The 19,901-nt window shown below is 43.5% G+C and overlaps 1 protein-coding gene and 1 non-coding gene across 3 annotated transcripts in view; both read left to right on the top strand.

The window, feature by feature from the left end:
* The window catches only part of KLHL6 (kelch like family member 6), a 69,604-nt gene extending 51,045 nt beyond the window's left edge, over nt 1-18,559 (top strand). The window contains exons 5-7 of one of the 2 annotated variants that reach the window (XM_045088668.1): nt 1,023-1,225; nt 2,842-3,055; nt 17,314-18,559. In XM_045088668.1, coding sequence (XP_044944603.1) covers nt 1,023-1,225; nt 2,842-3,055; nt 17,314-17,546 — 650 coding nt within the window. In that variant the 3' untranslated portion in view covers nt 17,547-18,559. Of the gene's footprint in view, nt 1-1,022; nt 1,226-2,841; nt 3,056-4,390; nt 8,728-17,313 lie in introns of those variants that run through there. The other variant, XM_004745090.3, reaches the window with a different exon arrangement.
* LOC123394649 lies at nt 1,813-1,916 on the top strand. Its single transcript, XR_006609402.1, has one exon. It is a non-coding gene; the product is annotated as a small nucleolar RNA U13 (small nucleolar RNA).
* Nucleotides 18,560-19,901: the final 1,342 nt, after the last annotated feature.

Genomic DNA, 19,901 nt, shown 5'->3' with positions numbered 1-19,901 from the left:
CCAAACTATGACATTACTTTCTTCATCAGCATATACAATAAAACAAACAAACAAACAAACAAACAAAACGCTCTTAATATATGTCGTGGATAGGAGAGGGATAGGTCAACCAGGACAGCTGTGCAAGGCTCTTTGGCAACACCTATAAAAATTCAGAGTGTGTGCTCTTGACTTAGAAGTCTCACTTCTGGGCTCTACCCTGAAGAAACACTTACCCAGGACACAGAACATCATGAGGGATACGTATTGCCCCACTAGTGCACATTTATAAGTCTGAAAAGTACATCTTTGCTTTGAGGAGTTGGTGGTACTCTGTGCTGACAAGGAATGGAAACACAAAGCTGATAGAATACTAAAGTCACCAAAAGAGTCAGTTCCCCTTTGTCTTGATCTCTCACCCTAACTGAATTATGTATTTTCAGTTTATTAAGGAGAGTGGTCTTGAAGAAAATATTTACCAGCTCATTCTCAAATTACCTATTGTGATCATCTCATAATAAAAATTATTTCACAATAGGACAAATCCCACTTTTTTTTTTTGGGTATAGATCAGAAATTTGAACTGAGACAATTTTGTAAGATTTCTTGGTGATTTTTCCAGGTTTGTATTTGTCTAAATAAGTAAGCAAACAAAACTTAAGGTGCCTTCTAATTTAGCAGCTGGTCAAAGCTCTACAGTCCCTACTGGCAAAAGTCCAACCTCATCTGACCTGCCTTACTTCCTGCCCCTTGACTGCACAGACATGGAGTCCAGGCACCTGCTGGCCCTTACCCACCTATGTGGACTTGTTGCCACTTCCCTGAAGACTTCTCTGGACCCAACTCATTCAGCCACTTCTCTGAACTCAAAGCACAGAGGTGACACATGACACAGTCTGGTACACAATTCACCCCAGCCTCATACTGGCTCTCTCTATTCCCCTGTGTTGGCTCTGTCTCCTGATCCAGATCATTTTCTTAAGGAGGAAGCTGTATTTCTGACACATCTAGTGGTTTCTTAAAATGCTCTATTTCTCTTCTAGGTGGCAAAGAAACACAACATGATGTTTGGAAATATAATTCTTCAATCAACAAATGGATTCAAATTGAGTATTTGAATATAGGCCGCTGGAGGCATAAAATGGTGGTGTTAGGTGGCAAGGTCTATGTGATTGGAGGTTTTGATGGCTTGCAGAGGATCAACAATGTGGAGACTTACGACCCCTTCCATAACTGCTGGTCAGAGGTATAGGAGATTTATTTCTATGAGTGACTTTGTATTACTACTTCAAAGCTTTAAAAAAAAAAAAAGTATATGCTCATGTAGGCATATGGCTTTCTGATCTCTCTGCTCTCACTGAGAACATTGTTGGTGGCTCTGAGCTTCTCTCCTAAAAGGAGCTTTTGCTTCAGCATTGCTGATCAGGTCACAGAAACAACTTCCTTCCAGGTGGGGAAGCTCTGTGTGGACAAGAACCCCAGATGTAGAGGGGAGACTTGGTTCTAAACTCAGTTGGCATGTCTTAGCTCAGAGTCGCTGTCTCCCCAGATGCCATCTGCCCTTGTTGTCTCCACAGTGGGCATACAGGGATCCTTTTAATACACTGTTTACTGAGTTGGAGTGATTTGGTAGTGTTTAGAGCTTAGCCCTTATTTATTTGCCTATTGGTGAACAATTTACATGCTGCTTACAGGACTTTAGCTATTCAATCGCAGGTGTATATCATTGCTAGTTAATGGGCATAGAGTTTCAGTTACACAAGGTGAATGAGCTCTGGTGGTCTGCTACAGATAATGGTACTGCAGTTTATGCTTAAAAATGTGTTAAGAGTGATCCTTTTGTAGTTCACAAGTGTGATGATTGCATGTTCACACTGTTGTGTGACATGTGCCTCCCTTAAACTTTTTTATGACCTTGGCATTTTACCCATCTCATGTGGAAAAAAAAGTTGTCAAGAGAGTAGATCTCAGGTTAAGTGCCTTTACAATAATAATAATAATACGCTCTCACTTCCTGTATTTTCAGGTTATGCCCAATTTCAAATTTTCTTTCTCCTTATTAGATCATATGTCAGAATATGTTCCACATTGGGGGAGTGTAAAATCTGGTCATTAGGGGCACAAGCAAAGGTAACCAGGTCATCATGGCATCCAGCCAAGATCTGTCAACCTGAAAACTGCTCTATAGCCCTTAATTTATGGGGGTGTGCCCCAGATCTGCTCAGCTGTTTAAGTCCTGTTACAGAGTTGCACCATGACTAATGGGGGCCATGTCCGTGGTTAACGGGCTCTGGGAAGTCCCCTTAAGTGCTGTGGGGTTCACAGGGTGGGAGCACAAGTATGGCTTAATCCCCAAATCTTCATTTTGCCCCAGAGTGGGAGTCTGCTTACCTATGACCACCTGAAACCCTTATACCAGCTTTTCGTCCTAGATAGAAGCAATAAGGACAATGCCTGGCACATAGGAGGCACTCAGTGAATATTTTTTGAATGAAGGAACACATGAATGAATATAAATATGCATGTTTGAGAAAGCATTTTCTTCCAACATTGGCTGGTTTCATCTGTATAAACACTTATTCCCATGTACACCTTTCCTCACCTGATAGCTGGAGTTTGGAAGAAACTCAGCCTGTTCTAGCCCACCCTGAGCTTTCAGGGAGGGTGGTAAATGCATGCTTTGACCTCTCTGCATCTCAGAGGGAGTCAAGCCCAAAGGCCTTGTGACTTCAGGCAGAGGATGCACACGCAGACTTGTGTCCCTTAGCTCCTGGCCTGTGTCCTGTGAGCCACTGCAGCAATCTGGGAGCAGTCTGTAGCTGTGTGACTAACAGCTTTTCCTGGTGCCCTGTGCCTCTGCAGGCTGCGCCCCTTCTTGTCCACGTCAGTTCCTTTGCAGCTACGAGCCATAAGAAGAAGCTCTATGTGATTGGGGGAGGACCCAATGGGAAACTGGCCACAGACAAGACTCAGTGTTATGACCCCTCAACTAATAAATGGAGTTTAAAGTCGTCCATGCCAGTGGAGGCTAAATGCATCAATGCAGTCAGTTTCCGGGACCGCATCTATGTTGTTGGTAAGTGAATGAATGGCATCTTATTTATCTGAGCCCACCCATGCAGCCTTGCAGGGAGATCAGATGAGGTCTTCCTGGGAACTCAGATTCCTGGGTGATGTGGGTGGGGTTGAAAAAAAAGAAAAGACCAGATTGGTCCAGGCCTTGGTGGAATTTACCTTCCAGTCTTGGATGCAGAAACAGCTCACTTTTAGAGGACATACAAAGCAGACTGACAGTGGGATCCAGTGGAGGAGCCAGAAGCTGCTACAGGAACAAAGTGTATTGTAAACATTAGCAAATGTACAGATATTGAAATGTGCACAGTATATATGATAAGTGACCGATAAATGGTAGCTATCATCATTTCTTATTTTGTGTTTATGGGAATTTTACCCTTTCTACTTGCTTTGGGAGCTCTGACAAGTTGCATTTAGCCAAGAGGAAAGCCTGGCTGGTCAGACCACAGTAGGCATGTAATTGTTAAGGATGATGGATCTCAATCCTGACTATTCATGAGAATCACCTGGGGAGCTTTTTACAGAAATATGCATTGCTGGAGCTTACCCCAGACCAATGATATCAGAATGAGAGGGAGGATGCTGGCCAGCAGAGCAAGGTGTTTTGAATGTGCAAGTGATTTTTCCTGTGCAGCCATGACTGAGAGTAATTGATGTAACGAGATGCCAAAAATATGTAACTTCAGCAAATAAGAGCTAATCAGAGAAGGTTTCCTGGAGGCAAAATACAGGAAGAGATTAAGGAAAAAGCTCTTCTCGCCTTTGCTTCAGGTTTCCTGTATCTGTATGGTCAGTCTCATGACTTCAAAGCTCATCTTAAGATGGTGACTCGGACTGGTGTGCCAGTCTACAGAGAGATGCCACCTCCTCTAGTCACGGTCATGTGTTGATAGCTTCTATGCACTAGGCCTTCTGCAGGTGCTTTATGCCCATGGTCCTTCTGGTGTCTTAAAATCACCTTGGTCTCAGGGATTATCGTTACAATAAAAACGTGGCAGAGCTGGGATGACGAGCTGAGTGCACCCAATGAACAAGATGGTATTTCTTCTAGGGTACAGAAGTCTTAGGGTCTTAGGGTACATTTTGGCACCGTGTGAAACCAATTGTCGTTTAACACCTGATTGCACCTGACTGCAGAGTTTAAAGGGCTCTTTGAAGGGTTGCCAGCATGAGACTTACTGCCCCTTCTACCCATTCAACCTTTCTGGAGAGCCATGAATCTATCCTTTCTATTGGCAAGATGGTAGATTTTACCGAGCAGAAGTGGGATTTTTGTGGGTAAAGGGGAAGAAAACCAGAACAGTGAGATGCCCACCATGTTTCCCTTCCTCTTCAGGAGGGGCCATGAGAGCATTGTATGCCTACAGCCCCCTGGAGGACAGCTGGTGCCTGGTGACCCAGCTCAGCCATGAGAGGGCCAGCTGCGGCATTGCGCCCTGCAACAACCGGCTCTACATCACCGGAGGAAGGGACGAGAAGAATGAGGTTATTGCCACCGTGCTGTGTTGGGACCCTGAGGCCCAGAAACTGACAGAAGAGTGTGTCCTGCCCCGGGGGGTGTCGCACCATGGCAGCGTCACCATCAGGAAGTCTTACACCCACATCCGGAGGATCGTGCCAGGAGCTGTGTCAGTGTGACTGCGCAAGGGCACCAGGTGCCGGGGGAGCACCCTCTGCACCTGTTGCCCGGGTTCATGCCACTAAAGACAGCAGGCTGGCCTTGAGCTATGGGCCCTACACTTGGGCTCCCCATGGGGGCTCCTTGGAAGTCACAGCTTTAGGACACTCAAGACCAGCCAGGAATGTTTGTGTGACCTACCTCAGGAGGAAAGAAGAAGACTACTTAACATTCAGGACACACCTGTCCCATGCCAGGTTCTGTGCCAGGCCCTTGTGTGTATCAATTCATTTAACCATCATAACGACCTGGTGACTGGGTATGATCACTTCAGTTTTACAGCTGAGGAAACTGAGTTTCTGAGAGGCTAAGTTCTTTGCCCCTGGTGACACTTATAAGTAGCTAAGCCAGGAATCTAAACCCAGCTCTTTCCATTGCAAGGTCAGTGACATTCTGTCATGTTGTCTATCTCTGAGTAGGAAACAAAACAAAACAAAAACTGGTTCATTTTTTGTTCTGACAAGTTTTCTAAAAGGATTCACTCAGAAAGGCAAGGAAATAAAGTTGTTTCTTTTTTCCCCCCCTTTTCTTTTTTTCTTCTATGAGAGCCTTCGGCTCCTTGTCAAGAGTGTCTTGTATATTGTTCTATCTAATAGGACTGGGAAATGGCTCTGGGAAGACCTATATGCTTAGAAAGAGATAAAAATTCCCCCATCAAAACCTCTATTTCTTAGGATCACAGAGGTACATTCAGACCAGAACTGTCCTTGCCAGACAGAATTGTACCTTCAGCACAGGCCAGTGCGCTCGCCCCTTCATGCCCAACACCTATATTGCAGTATAGAAAGGGTTTTCCAGAGACTCAGATTACTATTTTTTTTTTTAATATAAAAATTCCCTCCCTGCTGGCCACTGCAGGAATGACTGACTCTTCTTGAACCATATACTTTCTGCCTTTTAGACTGAGATTTGAGTCCATGTCCCCGAGTCCCCACCTTCCTGGAACCTTAGTTTTCAGGATCCTTTGAAGCCCTTCTGTTTGGGTTTTGGATCAGTCTGGCACAATTTGGTCACAAAGAATGGACTCTGTCTACTCTGAGAGAGCTTTCAGATGAGCTCACTGGAAATTCATTCTAATCTCCAAATTGGGGAAACAGATCAAGAGATCCTGTTTCATGTGCTGTACTTAAAAAGCAACAACCATGGTAACAACATAGTAACTGCATTACCCAATGTGTTTTATTTTCATCATACGATTTCAGATCTTTTTACAGAGTTTTATTTCATGTCAGATGTGGCAGACTGTGCTCATACTTCTGAATAGTTTGGGAAGTTAGAGGTATTAGAGTTGATAGTTGAATTTTCATAGAAAAGTTGTGGTTAGAAGCTAAAGTTCAAAGCTGAAAAAAAAAAGACTTGGAACATTACAAATGAGATTTCTGTGTACACTTATGTCACTGGGGATAAATATAAATGCTTGTTGGTGTGTGAAAAATTCTGTGCCTTGGGGTCAGGTTAGGTTCAGCTCCCTGCTCTGAAAAGCAGGATGGGAAAATACATATTTGTGGAAGTATAGAACACATTACAGTAAGTGATGTACTTACTCATAAGCACTAATAACCTTAATGAAGATTTCAACTGAAACAATTTAATCTAGTTCCATTTAGCAAATATTCAAGGAGTTCATTCTGTTTGTCAAGACTTGGGGACACCAATGAATAAGACAAATTCTCCCCGACCAAGAAACACTCAGTAAACCAGTAAACAGGTCACTAGTCAACATTATATTTTTTCTTTTCATCAAGTTAGAGAAAAATGAGATGTATATGAAGTTACGAGGTTACATCCATGTCTTTATTGCCCTCCCAGGGGCATCTTAGAAAGCTGTGTTCTTGGGCCAGTGATGTGGCCATTGCTTATATATTTGACTTTCTTTGAGATCGCCTTCAGAAACCATTTATGAGCTACAGGAGAAATCATTTTCCCAAGACCGTTTCAGGGAAGAACTTCCAAGATGGATATCCAATGACAACATCAGTGGCGTATGCAGAGAGCTCCCTTCAGAAAGAGTGTGTTCCTTGTCATGGCAGTCCTTTGATAAGAACAATCAGCAAATTTTGCACTCGTTGGTGAACGATCCCTACTCTGGGAAAGGGATTTAGGATCTCTGTGTTATAAATCTGTTTCTCACTGCAGGACCCAAGTATCAGGACTAGTTCAGAATATTTAAATGAAGGCAAGGGAAGGATTCTATGTGATTTTTATGTCATCAGATATGCAGGCGACTTATAAAATCTCAGGTGCCTGACCCTTAAGAAATAGAGATTCTCAACAATGGTATGGGTTGGCAGACAGTCACACCTGTTAAGACGGTGCAGAGTTCTGTACTTAAAGCTGCCAGTCAGCAGCTTTTAGAGAAGGAAAAGAGTTCAAGTAATTTGGTGAAACTTTCTAATCGTGTTGGGATTTAAGCTTCTAGGCGCCAGCCCGGATGGAGGCTCTTAAAATCTAATTTCCATTTGCAGATGAACAATCAATCAAAAACTTTTGTTTGTGTAGCTGTCATAACCCATCCCACCAGCAGGGGGAAGAGGCAGGTGGGTGCCAGATGAGCTAGAGGCAAAGGGCTCCACGGACTGAGGCAGGGCAAGGGGCTCTTCTTGGCCCAGCAGACTGGATCTGCAAGCAGGTTGTGTGAGGGACCTCACTGGCCAGGAGGAAGAGGATGAGCTAGGAGGAGAAAGAGGAAGTCAAGTATAAGGATACAGTTCTAGAAAATGATACCGTAGTCTGTAGAGTTTGTGAGCATGACTCCATTCTCAAAGGCAAAAGAGATAAGGAACAGCTACTTCAGGCAAGTGGGTTCCAGGAGAAGAGGGGCACAAGTCTGAACAGGACTGGCAGCCAGACCCACTTGTTGGGGTGGGGGCTCTGAGCTGCCTGGCTGGGTCTCCTATTTTACTGGACCTAAAGAAAATGAGGCCCAGAGGCTGTGATGGGATGGAAACTGTTAGAGAGGTTAAAGGACCCTGGTTGCCAAAGCTGATCTGAAATGGACAAGGAGCTAAGCTCACCTGAACATCCACAGATAAATGTCCTCTTCTTAGCCTTCACCACATTCTGCCATCAGTGGCTTCAGGAAACACACATGCTCACACACTGCCCTTGAACTCAAACTGTGCTCTCAGGGAAATAGAAATATAGTTTGCTTATAGCTGTGAAACTATAGCTTTGCTATTTATAAAAGCACTTGAGGTACTGTTGTCGTTTATGAATCCTACTTGATTTGAATAAGAAAAGTACTCAGAATTTTCAAAGTGAGTAGATATCACTGGAATTTCTTATATAAGGTCCATGGGGTTGCAAAATCATTTTTTCCCTTAGTATCTGATTTGAGTGTTGTATTAGATCTCAGAATCTGAAGAGTCAAACTTCATGGAAATCCACAAATATCTCAGCTGCGGCTCTTGCAAAACCAATTTTGACCAATTTCATATTTATAGGTAAAAATGTCAATGCTAACTTGACCAAATCCTTTCAGCATTTTGGCTACATGAATTTGTATTTTTTTAAACTATCAAACTAAGGATATTGTTTATACATAAATATACAAATAAATTTTGTATTTATTCAATAATGTGTGGAATAGATAAGAATGTTGTACACAATTACTAGGTGAAATTTTTTTGCTTGTTTTAGTTAATATGAGTAAGTAGTATCTGAATATAAATTAATTTAAGAGGTGGGAATTTAAAACATTTCTGCTGGTTCAACAGGGTTTCAATAAAGTCATAAGCTAGAATTGATCAGAAGTGGTCTAGAAAATGGCAAAAAGTAGACAGCTTTTCCCTCCCTAAAGTCTCATTGCCTCTATGAGCATGCTTTTACCAACCCACTTGCAAGGTGTATGACTTTCATCCTGCCTGCCTTACTCCTTCTTACAGGAGGCCCCCTTCTAGGTTTCAGATTTCTGGTCTGACACTTAATCTTGTGCCTGGGTGACTCAGTCAGTTAAGCATCTGCCTTCAGCTCAGGTCATGATCCCAGAATTCTAGGATCAAGCCCCACATCAGGCCCCTCCTCAGCAGGGATTCTACTTCTCCCTCTCCCTCTACTGCTCCCCCTGCTTGTGTTTTTTTTTTTTCTCTCTCTCTCAGTCTCTGTCAAATAAATAAATAAAATCTTTTAAAAAGTAAAAGAATAAAAAAAGAAAATTAACACCACCTTACCAACATCACTGTGTTTTTTCTGAAGCTTTAACCAACCTGTGTTTCTCAAATCAGGGCACTGAACTTGGCAGTTGAGAGGGAGAGCTGTAGTTTTCAGCCACTGGAAAACTTGTCATCAGTTTAGTTTGCTTTGGATAACATTACAAAGATTCTGTGCCACTGAAAGGGAAAACCTGAGGTTTTAAAGAAATGTGGAGTCACATGAATAACTTTAACCATTCCTCCTGTCCTCCCTGGAAATGGAGGTTCTGGCTCCTCTACTTTGGGGACTCTGGATGGAAAAGCTCAAAGGATAGCCTCATCTCATTGGTAGGAAGTACTCTGGCGTTAATCCTGGACAACAGCTCAACAGCTAGCACACCGTTGTGAGCCAAGATGGGGTTTTGACCTTAAATTCACTGCTGAGCTCTCCAGTTTCCCTGCTGGGTCTAAGTGGTAATCTGAGGCCTGGGCTGCTCGGCCAGGGCCTGGCATCTGCCCAGCTTTCCTTGGTCCCTCTCGCCGCTCTTGGTGGTCTCTGCTAGTATGTGGCATCCTCTGGACCAGTGCCCTTTTCACTGGGCATATGGCCTTTATATAGGATATCAGTTCTCCTCTACCTCCTGTGGGCTCACGCCTCATTTTCTGTTTTTCTTTTCTTTCTCTCTCTTTTTTTTAAAGTTTTTATTTATTTGAGAGAGAGTGCCAGTGAGGGGAGAGCAGAAGGAGAGGTAAAGGGAGGGCAAGAGAACCTCAAGCAGACTCCCTACTGAATGCAGAGACCTACATTGTGGGGCACAGTCTCACAACCCTCAGATCATGACCACAGCCGAAACCAAGAGTTAGACGCTTAACCACCTGAGCCACCCAGGTACCCCTCATTTTCTGTTCTTATATGCTACCACAACTCAGACTCTTGGTGCTGGGAACTAATTTGGGTCAGGTCTCCCCAACTCCCAAGCTGCCCTCTATCATCCTGCCTAGTTACTAATCACTTTGGTTTCACTTCCATGTTTCTAATTCCTAGGGATTTTTTCCTCTTGCGTGCTCAGATATATCCTTTGTTATTGGTTCCTGCATGGCAGGCCCGGACACCCATGCCTGCCCTCATCTCTGGTCACCTGTCTGAGTCCCTAACCTGCTGCCTCCCCTGGGGTGTCCAAACGTAGAAACCTCATTACCCTCCCTGTGTTGACCTCTAGCTATCCTAGCACCATAGTATCTCTCAGGTCCCCTAATTTCTGAAGTTTCAAGAAAAATCAAAAGGAGATAGGAGACTGACTCTGGCTACAAATTCTTCTTCTTCTTCTTCTTCTTCTTCTTCTTTAAAGATTTTATTTATTTGACAGAGAGAGAGTAGGCAGAGAGGCAGGCAGAGAGAGGGGGGGAAACAGGTTCCCTGCTGAGCAGAGAGCCTGATGTGGGGCTCGATCCCAGGACTCTGGGATCATGACCCGAGCCGAAGGCAGAGGCTTTAACTCACTGAGCCACCCAGGTACCCCTGGCTACAAATTCTTTAAATAGGTATGTGTGTAAGGAAAATTTCCTTTTCCTTTAGTAAAAGTAACCCAGTTCCTCCAAGTTTGCAGTAGAGGGAGAAACTCCCAGTGAGGACAGAGAGTTGGATCTCATAGCCTCAACTCTTATCCCTGTAAGGAAAGAGTCCTATACATGGCTCTTAATTTCCCAAAGGACATCACAGACCAGGCTGGAACAGCTGAGTAAGACTTTACTAATGACTTAGAGATGCTGTAGGAAAATAAGTACAAAAAGAAGCAATGCTCTGTGTGATGAGGATGACAGGGTTCAGCTGTCTTTGAGAAACAGTGTTATCCTTAGGTGGGAGGTGGGGATATACGTATGTGTGCCTGCGCGTGCGTGTGTGTACATGCTGTCAACAATAAACAAAGCCGCACACAGCTAAATCAGAGAGAACAGATTTTATCCAGCAACTACTGACAGAGGAAAGGACGGAGCCCCATTCTGCTTTGTGCAGAGCTGAACAGGTACTAAAGGGAAAACAGAGGAGGAGAGAGGGAACAGGTAGGCACTGAGGCAGAGGCAGGGAAATGAAAAGTCAGAAAGCATTGGTCAGTAAGTGTGCTTAGCCCTCCTGTGTCTGCCAGCTGGCAGTGTTGAAGTTAGGGTTCCCTCCTCCCACAGAGACTGGCAGGCAGAGGCCCTCTACTTCCTGGTAGTTACATTCAAAGGAATGGCTTATCGGGTCCTTGAGAAAGACACTGTTGGGCTATAGGAGGTACATACCTATCTCAAAGGCACAGAAGATGGATTTACTGTTGTAAGCCATTTTTAGTAAATGCTCTAAGAAAGGAAGGTCTAGGGCCTATCCTCAGGTGTTGGCTACAGCACATGGTAAGTTCTTTTGATACTCTTGAGCTTTTCCAGACAGAAACACAAAAGGAAGGCTGGTTCATCCCAGGGATGTATTCTTAGGTAGCCGTTATGGGTTTGATCACATCTGTTAGTGCAAGAACTTGAAAGGAGTGTTCACGCAAAGATCTTTTGCCATTTTGGGCACCCCAGGTATATTTGCCTTATGGAACAGAGACAATAAAGCAGGTAAGTGTGCCTACCACTCGTACTGCTGGTGGAGGAATTTTAAAACGGGACTCAACATAAGCCCACTATGAGACCAGGAGTGCTATAACCTCTCCTTCTAGAATATTCTAAAGATAAAGAGAGTAATAATGCTAAAACTTCTTTCAACTTATATAGGCCAGAGTGGTGCTCTCAAACTTTTTGGACTATATCCCACAATTTCAAAATAGAAGCATTTTCAATATTTTCTATTCTAGTTCTTAAAATGCTGTTCAAAATTTATTAAGTTAATTTCATCACCTACCAGTGGGTCACAAGTCATAACCCACACCTGAAAAATACAAGGCTTCTGGGCACAGCCCCAGACAAAGTGTGGGTAGGGATGAGGGGAGTGGAGGTTTGTAAACGCTTGGTTTAACAAAACAGAAACTGGAGGGAAACATCTACCTGCAAGAAGAAACCACATGAGTTCTGACCTTAGACAAACAGAATTTTTGTCGGTAAGAGTCTATTCTTTTATAACATAAGTATAGTAATGGGAGCCTCTATTGTGTAATTTTCTAGAAACATGACCCAGAGCCAGAAGTAGTCAGAGATTGGGACAGTGACAAAACCAGTCTAGACAGAAATGCTGTTTTTTTCATTATCAAAGTGCATACCAGAAAAGGCCACCCTACAAACCTGAAGGAAATAATACATTAGACTTTGTTCTGACTAAATAATAAATAGATGTAGGTAGAGGGAGTAATGGGGTTAGTCCTTGTGAAACAATGTAGCAAATGTTTATTGAGCACCTACTACATGCCAGGAAGGATTCTAGGTTCTAGGGCTCCACAACCTCAAATAAAACAATGTCACTGCTCTCATGAGCTACCATTCTAGTAAAGAAAGATCAGCAACGACCAAACAAGTATATAAATAATGCCGAGTAGTGATACATGCTGGAAAATCAGGGCATTTTTAAACAGGGTGAGCAGATATGCTTTCTGATAGAGACTATTATAAAGAAGAAAAAGTGCAGGGCCTGTGAATGCCTGGAGGAAGCATATTCCAGGTAGAGGGAATAGCCAGTGCAGAGGCCCTTAGGGAGGAGGCTCAGTGTCTTTAAGAAACAGCAAAAAGGTCTGTGTAGCTGAGTAAATTCTGAGTGATGATAATGAGTCTCAAGGCCATTGTAAGTACTTTGTGTGTGATCAGAGTAAGATGATAGGGCATAAGACAAGTTTAGTAATGCTAAAGATTCACAAATGTTAGGTACCCAAACCTATGGCTTTCACATTCAAGTCTGCTGCATTCCCAGTGGCAGTTAGGAACTAGGATCTGCTGAACGCAAGGGTTTTGTGGTAGCAACAAACATGAAACTCTTTTTCCAAATCCTTGGTTTTTCTGATCCTGCCCTGGGTGCTCACATTAAGGTAGACTGGGCTCCCTCTCCCAGCTGCCTAGTTGCATGAGCTGGGTGGGGTGGGGGATGGGGTGGTTGGGGAAAGCCTCTCAAATAACTAAGATCATTCCCTGCATCAATAGAAATGGCAGTATTCAGATCCATGGGCATCTCTCAGATCATGAGATCACTACTGGTGATGGTGGTGGGGCAGAGCAAGGGGGATGAAAACGGGAACTTCAAGTCAGTGACTCCCCTAGGAAGCCTAGATGATATTTGGAAACCTAGATGATATTTGGAAATAATGTGGCCTGTGGTTAGCACATTAAAAAACAAATAAAAATCCTTGGTGGTTAAGTCAAACCAGGAAGCTATTTAATAAAAAAAATCTCTCTAAAATGTGTGGCAATTCAGATGCAAACTAGAAATTAGGTGCTAAAAACATTATTTCAGGATGACTTCAGAGATGGTGTTTTCCCAGGAGGCGTTTGGAATCCTCAGTGGGAACAGCCTGGAGATGAGGCGCATTAGAATGGGTTCCAGTGTGTGGCACAACTTCCCTGACTCCGGAGGAGGGTGATGATACGGGCTGGGTTTTAGTGGCCTTCCGGACTATATAGCACCTTGTGCAGAAGCTGTGACCTGGCAGGAAGAACGTACGGGGGCGGGGTCCTGAGCACGGGCCGCCGCAGCCATTGCCACCACCATTATTGATCTCCCAGACCATGTACATCCATTAGAAGTTGAACAGTGAAAACCAACGATATCTTTGGTTCGGACTGTGCAATATTTTTGAAAATTGGCAACACGGGGGCCACATTTCTACTTAACAACTGGCTGGAACAGAATAGGGAATGTTATCTTTAGAAAGGGGTGGTGCTCTCCAGTTGACCAGACTCCGCCGACCTAGCTTGGCCCCAAAACATTTGAGTTTGCAGTGTCTGCCAGATACTATCTCTGTAAAGCTTACACCGACTCTGTGAAGTACAATCATGCTTTATGAGAAAACTGAGGCTTAGAGATGTTGAGTAACTTCTTAGGGTCAGGGCTGGACACAGGTCTGTGGGTCTCCCAAGCTGGAGATGGGAGCTATGCTCGCTGGGCTTGCGAGGAGGGGCTATACTGGATGCCGCGATGACACAGAACCCACGTGACTCCATGATCGTTTGATATGAGGATTTAGATCATGCGTGTCGCAGTTCCAGAGCACCCTGAGAAATCTAGAAATACATATTGCTAACTCACTAAGTGATCTACGCAAGGCCAGAGACCTCGAACAAAACAACAAAAGGGCTGGAGAGGACTCTGTTGACTTCTGGCCCTGAGGGACTCTCCTGAAGGAGGCAGGACTGCACTTTTAAAGGCGTCCACGTGGGGGCAGAAGATGATCGTGAGTTCCTTAGTTACTAAGCGACGACGGGGGCGGAGCCAAGAACTCGGGGTTTATTGTCTTAAAAGGAAAAGTCTGGCGGGAACCTACGTTTCTGTCCTGTCCTCCTAGTTCCGTGCCAGGCTCCCTCCTCAGAGTGAGCTCCTAAGTGGCTATGACCTGTTCTTTTTTCTTTTCTTTTCTTTTTTAAAGATTTATTTATTAGAAAGAAAGAGCGAGAGAGCAGGGGGAGGAGTAGAGGGAGTAGAGGGAAACGGAGACATGTAAACACTCTGCTAAGCAGAGCCCAACTCGGGGCTCCATCCCAAGGACCCCGAGATCGAGACCTGAGCCAAAACCGAGAGTCACAGGCTTAACCGACCAAGCCACCCAGGTGCACTGTGGTCTGTTTTATCCTGAAGTCATTGAGTCTAACACACTACTGATTAAGATGCCTCTTTATTTTAGGTGACCCTAACAAAGGGAAGATGGTACAATGCCTTAATGACCGAATTTCACACTGCTTGGTCACACCCGCGTTCCTTTGCTTTGAAATTTGTTTTCTCTCTCTTCAGAGAACTGGCCCTTTACCTCCCCCCTTTCATTTGAATTCCTTAGCATGACATAGGCAATCTTTATCACCTATTCTCAGTAATAAAGCATAAATAGAACATCATTTACTAAGGTGTCTTACAGCAGTTGCTTGGTGCTTTGCAAGAAAATATAGGATTGTGGTCAATCCCCTTCTAATGAAGATTTATTTCACTAATACAAAACTTATACCCCAATGCTCTATTGCCTTGCTTTCCTGTACATGGTAACTTTTTGTTTCAGTGCCAAGTCGTAGCATTATCATCTTGAAATCATTTCTTAGAAAAGCCTAATTGAGATATAACTGGCATACAATAAACTATTTTTTTTTTTAATTTTTTTTGACAGAGGAGAGCATGTAAGCACAGGGTGGGGTGGGGGTGTTGGCGAAGCAGAGGGCCAGGGAAAGGCAGACTCCCCGCTGAGCCCAGGAACCTGGAATCATGACCTGAGCTGAAATCAAGAGTAAGATAGATGCTCAATTGATTGAGCCACCCAGGAACGCCTAAACTGTACATCTTTAAAGTATACTATTTGGGGGCACCTGGCTGGCTCAGTAGGTGGAACATGTAACTCTTGATCTTGGGGTTGTGGGTTCGAACCCCACATTGGATATAGTGATTACTTAAAAAAACCCAAAAACTTTAAAAAAAGTTTACCATTTGATGTTTTGACATATGTATACATTTATGAAACCATCATTACAAGCAAAATGATTAAACCATTCACCATCAAAGGTTCTCCTGCTCCTTGGGAATCCCTCCCTCCCATCCATCCCCATCTCTCCATCACCCCTATACAGGTAAACAACGATCTGCTTTCTGTCAGTATAGATCAGTGCACGTTTTCTAGAACTTTTGCATTGTCTAGTTTCTTTATATAAGAACCATACAACTTGTATTATTTTTTGCCTGGCTTCTTTCACTCAGCAATTATCTTGAAAAAAGCAAGAATCATATGATCCCCTCAATAGATGCAGAAAAAAACATTTGACAAAGTACAGCATCCTTTCTTGATTAAAACTCTCCACAATGTAGGGATAGAGGGAACATACCTCAATATCATAAAAGCCATCTATGAAAAACCCACAGTGAATATCATTCTCAATGGGGAAAATTAAGAACTTTTCCCCTAAGGTCAGAAACACAGCAAGGATGTCCACTGTCACCACAGTTGTTCAACAACTTCTAGTACTAGGAGTTCTAGCCTCAGCAATCAGAAAACAAAAAGAAATAAAAGGCATCTAAACGGGCAAAGAAGTCAAACTCTCTCTCTTCACAGATGACATGATACTCTATGTGGAAAACCAAAAAGACTCCTACCCCTCCACCATCAATTGCTAGAACCCATACAGGAATTCAGCAAAGTGTCAGGATATAAAATCAATGCACAGAAATCTGTGGCACTTCTATACACTAACAATGAGACAGAAGAAAGAGAGATTAAGGAATTGAACCCATTTACAATTGCACCCCAAACCATAAGATACCTGGGAATAAACCTAACCAAAGAGATAAAGGATCTATACTCTCAAAACTATAGAACACTCATGAAAGAACTTGAGGAAGATGCAAAGAAATGGAAAAATGTTCCATGCTCATGGATTGGAAGAACAAATATTGTTAAAATGTCCATGCTTCCCAGAGCAATCTATACATTCAATACAATCCCTATCAAAATACCATCAACAGTAGTGCCTGGGTGGCTCATTGGTTAAGCATCTGCCTTCAGCTCAGGTCATGATCCCAGTGTGTTGGTATGGAGCCCGACATCGGGCTTCCTGCTTGGTGGGGAGCTCCTTCTCCCTCTCCCTTTGCCCCTTCCCACAGGTCGTTCTTTCTCGCTCGCTCGCTCTCTCAAATAAATAAATAAAATCTTAAAAAAAAAAAAAAGTCTATTCTTTCCCCCACTGACTTGTCTTGATAAAGAAGAAAAAATGAAGGACATCCAGTCTGCAAAGGATGATTTAAAGTTATTTTTATTTGCAGATGACAAAAATATCTATGTGGATAATCTGATGGAGTCAGTAAAAAATAGAAAATAAACCAACAATGAAAACTTTTAGAACCAATAGGAGAATTTAGTAAGTTTGCAGGAAACATTAATATACAACAAGATGGATTGTAATTCTATAAACTAACAATGAATAATCAGAAATTGTTATAAAAATCAATATCACTTCTTGTATTCTTCTGGAAATCTGATAAAAGTAATATGTCATCTATATAATTTTACTCTATACTTGTTTGAGTTCCTAAAGTTTTATGTCCTAGGACACTTGCTTGTCTAGTTCTGGATGTGATTCCAAATCCCAGATTATTGAATATGGTGATGCTAACACATATCCATGAATTCTTTAATATTCTTCCTTAAGGGGGGGTGTGAATTCCCCTCCCTTTAGGCAGGGCTATACTTAGTGACTCATGTATAAAGAATGGAATGTGACCCAAATGAGTATGTAACTTCTGAGACAAGATCATAAAAAGCCTCAGGTCCTCTTCCTTTCTTTCTCTTGGATCACTTGCTTTAGGTGGAGCCAGTGGCCATGTTGTGAGGACACACAGCATCCCTGGAGAAAGCCCACATGGCAGAGAGTTGAGGCCTCCTGTCATGGCCATGCTGAACTCCTCTGTCTTGGAAGTGGGTCCTCCAGCTCTCAAGCCTTCGGATGACCACAGCCCCAGCCATCCGCTTCACTGGATTCTCAAGAAAGACCCTGAACTAGAATCACTAGCTGAGCTGCCCACTGAAACCATAAGATAACAAATGTCTGTTGTTTTAAGCTATGAAGATATAGGGGAATTTGGTCGTAGCAAGGGATTACAGTGTACAGAGTGGAAGGTGGAGGGCAGAGGAGAAGCTGGCTTAGGGAGGTGCCTCCCACTGCCCTCCCCTAGACAGGACTTGGGACATCTGCAATAACATCCAGAGACATCTCTCTAGGGCAGTCATCCAACCCAGACCCCCTTACCCTGGGGAGCAGACAGGAAGGATGAGGAATGGCAGTCTTGCTGAAAGGCTATAGGGGAGGACACTGGAGACATTGCCCTGGACCACCCTCCCACCATCCCCCTGTGTGATCAGAAGGATGGCCATCTCCAGAGGATGTGGCCTCAGTACCCCAGACAAAGCAGGGTGGAGGGGGAACCTCAGAGCTATCTGCTGGGAGGCCAGGGGTGGGGCCTGGCCGGAGGTCTCCATGGCCACCGAGAACTCAGGGCCTGGGCGTGGCAGGACTAGCGGGCGATGGTGCAGCTTAGACACCTGACAGCCAGTTCCAGCCACTCCACAGGTAGGTGGCACCCTGGCAAAATGACAATTAGGCACTGATGGCGGGTTTCCCCTCTCCTGTGGACCCAGCCAGAGGGGAAGGGGACCCTCAGCCCGGCACAGGGCTGCCACAGGGGACCTCTCACACATTTGGCCACAGGTTGACCGCATCATTTCAAGGTCACCTGGGCCTTTTCCTGCCTTCAGCCTGAGCCTGGAAATGGTCTTCCCAGTGCTTCACGACCCAGATGCCACCTCCTGGCTGGGGACTGTCAGTACACAAGGCCTCCTACATTCCTGGTACCACGGGTGAGGGCAGGAGGAGGCCTGGAGTCCCTCAGGTCCCCCAGTTTAGTCTAGACCAAAGTTGTCTATACTCCTTAGGGTGCAGCCCCAGAGAGATGCCCATTTTCCATCCAACATAGTGTTTATCTTTGTGTACGGTGTAAAAGAATGGTCGGGTTTCATTCTTCTACACATAGCTGTCCAATTTTCCCAGCACCATTTATTGAAGAGACTGTCTTTTTTCCACTGTATATTTTTTCCTGTGTTGTTGAAGATTAGTTGACCATAAAGTTGAGGGTCCATATGTGGGCTCTCTACTCTGTTCCACTGGTCTGTGTATCTGTTTCTGTGCCAGTACCATGCTGTCTTGGTGATCACAGCTTTTTGTAAAGCTTGAAATCAGGTAATGTGATGCCCCCATTTTGTTTTTCTTTTTCAACATTTCCTTAGCAACTCAGGAACTCTACTGGTTCCATACAAATTGTAGAATTGTTCGCTGCAGCTCTTTGAAAAATGCTGGTGGAATTTTGATCAGAATGGCATTGAAAGTATAGATTGCTCTAGGCAGTATAGACATTTTAACAATGTTTATTCTTCCGATCCATGAGCATGGAATGGTCTTCCATCTTTTTGTGTCTTCTTCAGTTTCTTTCATGAGTGAACATTCTGTAGTTCATCGAGTACAAATCCTTTACCTCTTTGGTTAGGTTTATTCCCAGGTATCTTATGGTTCTTGGTGCAATAGTAAATGGAATTGATTCTCTAATTTCCCTTTCTGTATTTTCATTGTTAATGTATAAGAAAGCAACTGATTTCTGTACATTGATTTTGTATCCTGCCACATTACTGAATTACTGTATGAGTTCTACTAGTTTGTGGGTGGAGTCTTTTGGGTTTTCCATATAAAGTATTATGTCATCTGCAAAGAGAGAGAGATTGACTTCTTCATTGCCAATTTGAATACCTTTTATTTCTCTTTGTTGTCTGATTGCTGTTGCTAGGACTTCTGACACTATGTTGAACAAGAGTGGTGAGAGTGGGCATCCTTGTCGTGTTCCTGATCTCAAAGGGAAGGCTGTCAGCTTTTCCACATTGATAATGATGTTCCCTGTGGGTTTTTCATAGATAGATTTTATGAAGTTGAAGAATGTTCCCTCTATTCCTGTACTTTGAAGCGTTTTAATCAGGAATGGATGCTGTGTCTTGTCAAATGCTTTTTCTGTATCAATTGAGAGGACCATGTGGTTCTTCTCTCTTATTGATTTGTTTTATCACATTGGTTGATTTGTGAGTGTTGAACTACCCTTGCAACCCAGGGATAAATCCCACCTGGTTATGGTGGATAATCTTTTTAATGTACTGTTGGATCCTATTAGCTAGGATCTTGTTGAGAATCTTAGCATCCATATTCATCAGTGATATTGGTCTGAAATTCTCCTTTTTGGTGGGGTCTTTGCCTGGTTTGGGGACACACATAACATGTCTCTGAAATGAAAACAAGTTTATGGAACAATATTCCCCTTCCAGGTATGATATTCTGATCTGATCTGGTCTGTTCTATTC

This window comes from Mustela putorius, unplaced genomic scaffold (assembly GCF_011764305.1).
Source record: "Mustela putorius furo isolate JIRA1106 unplaced genomic scaffold, ASM1176430v1.1 tig00003834_pilon_pilon_pilon, whole genome shotgun sequence".
Classification (NCBI taxonomy): domain Eukaryota; kingdom Metazoa; phylum Chordata; class Mammalia; order Carnivora; family Mustelidae; genus Mustela; species Mustela putorius.
This window is presented reverse-complemented; position numbering and strand designations above follow the sequence as displayed.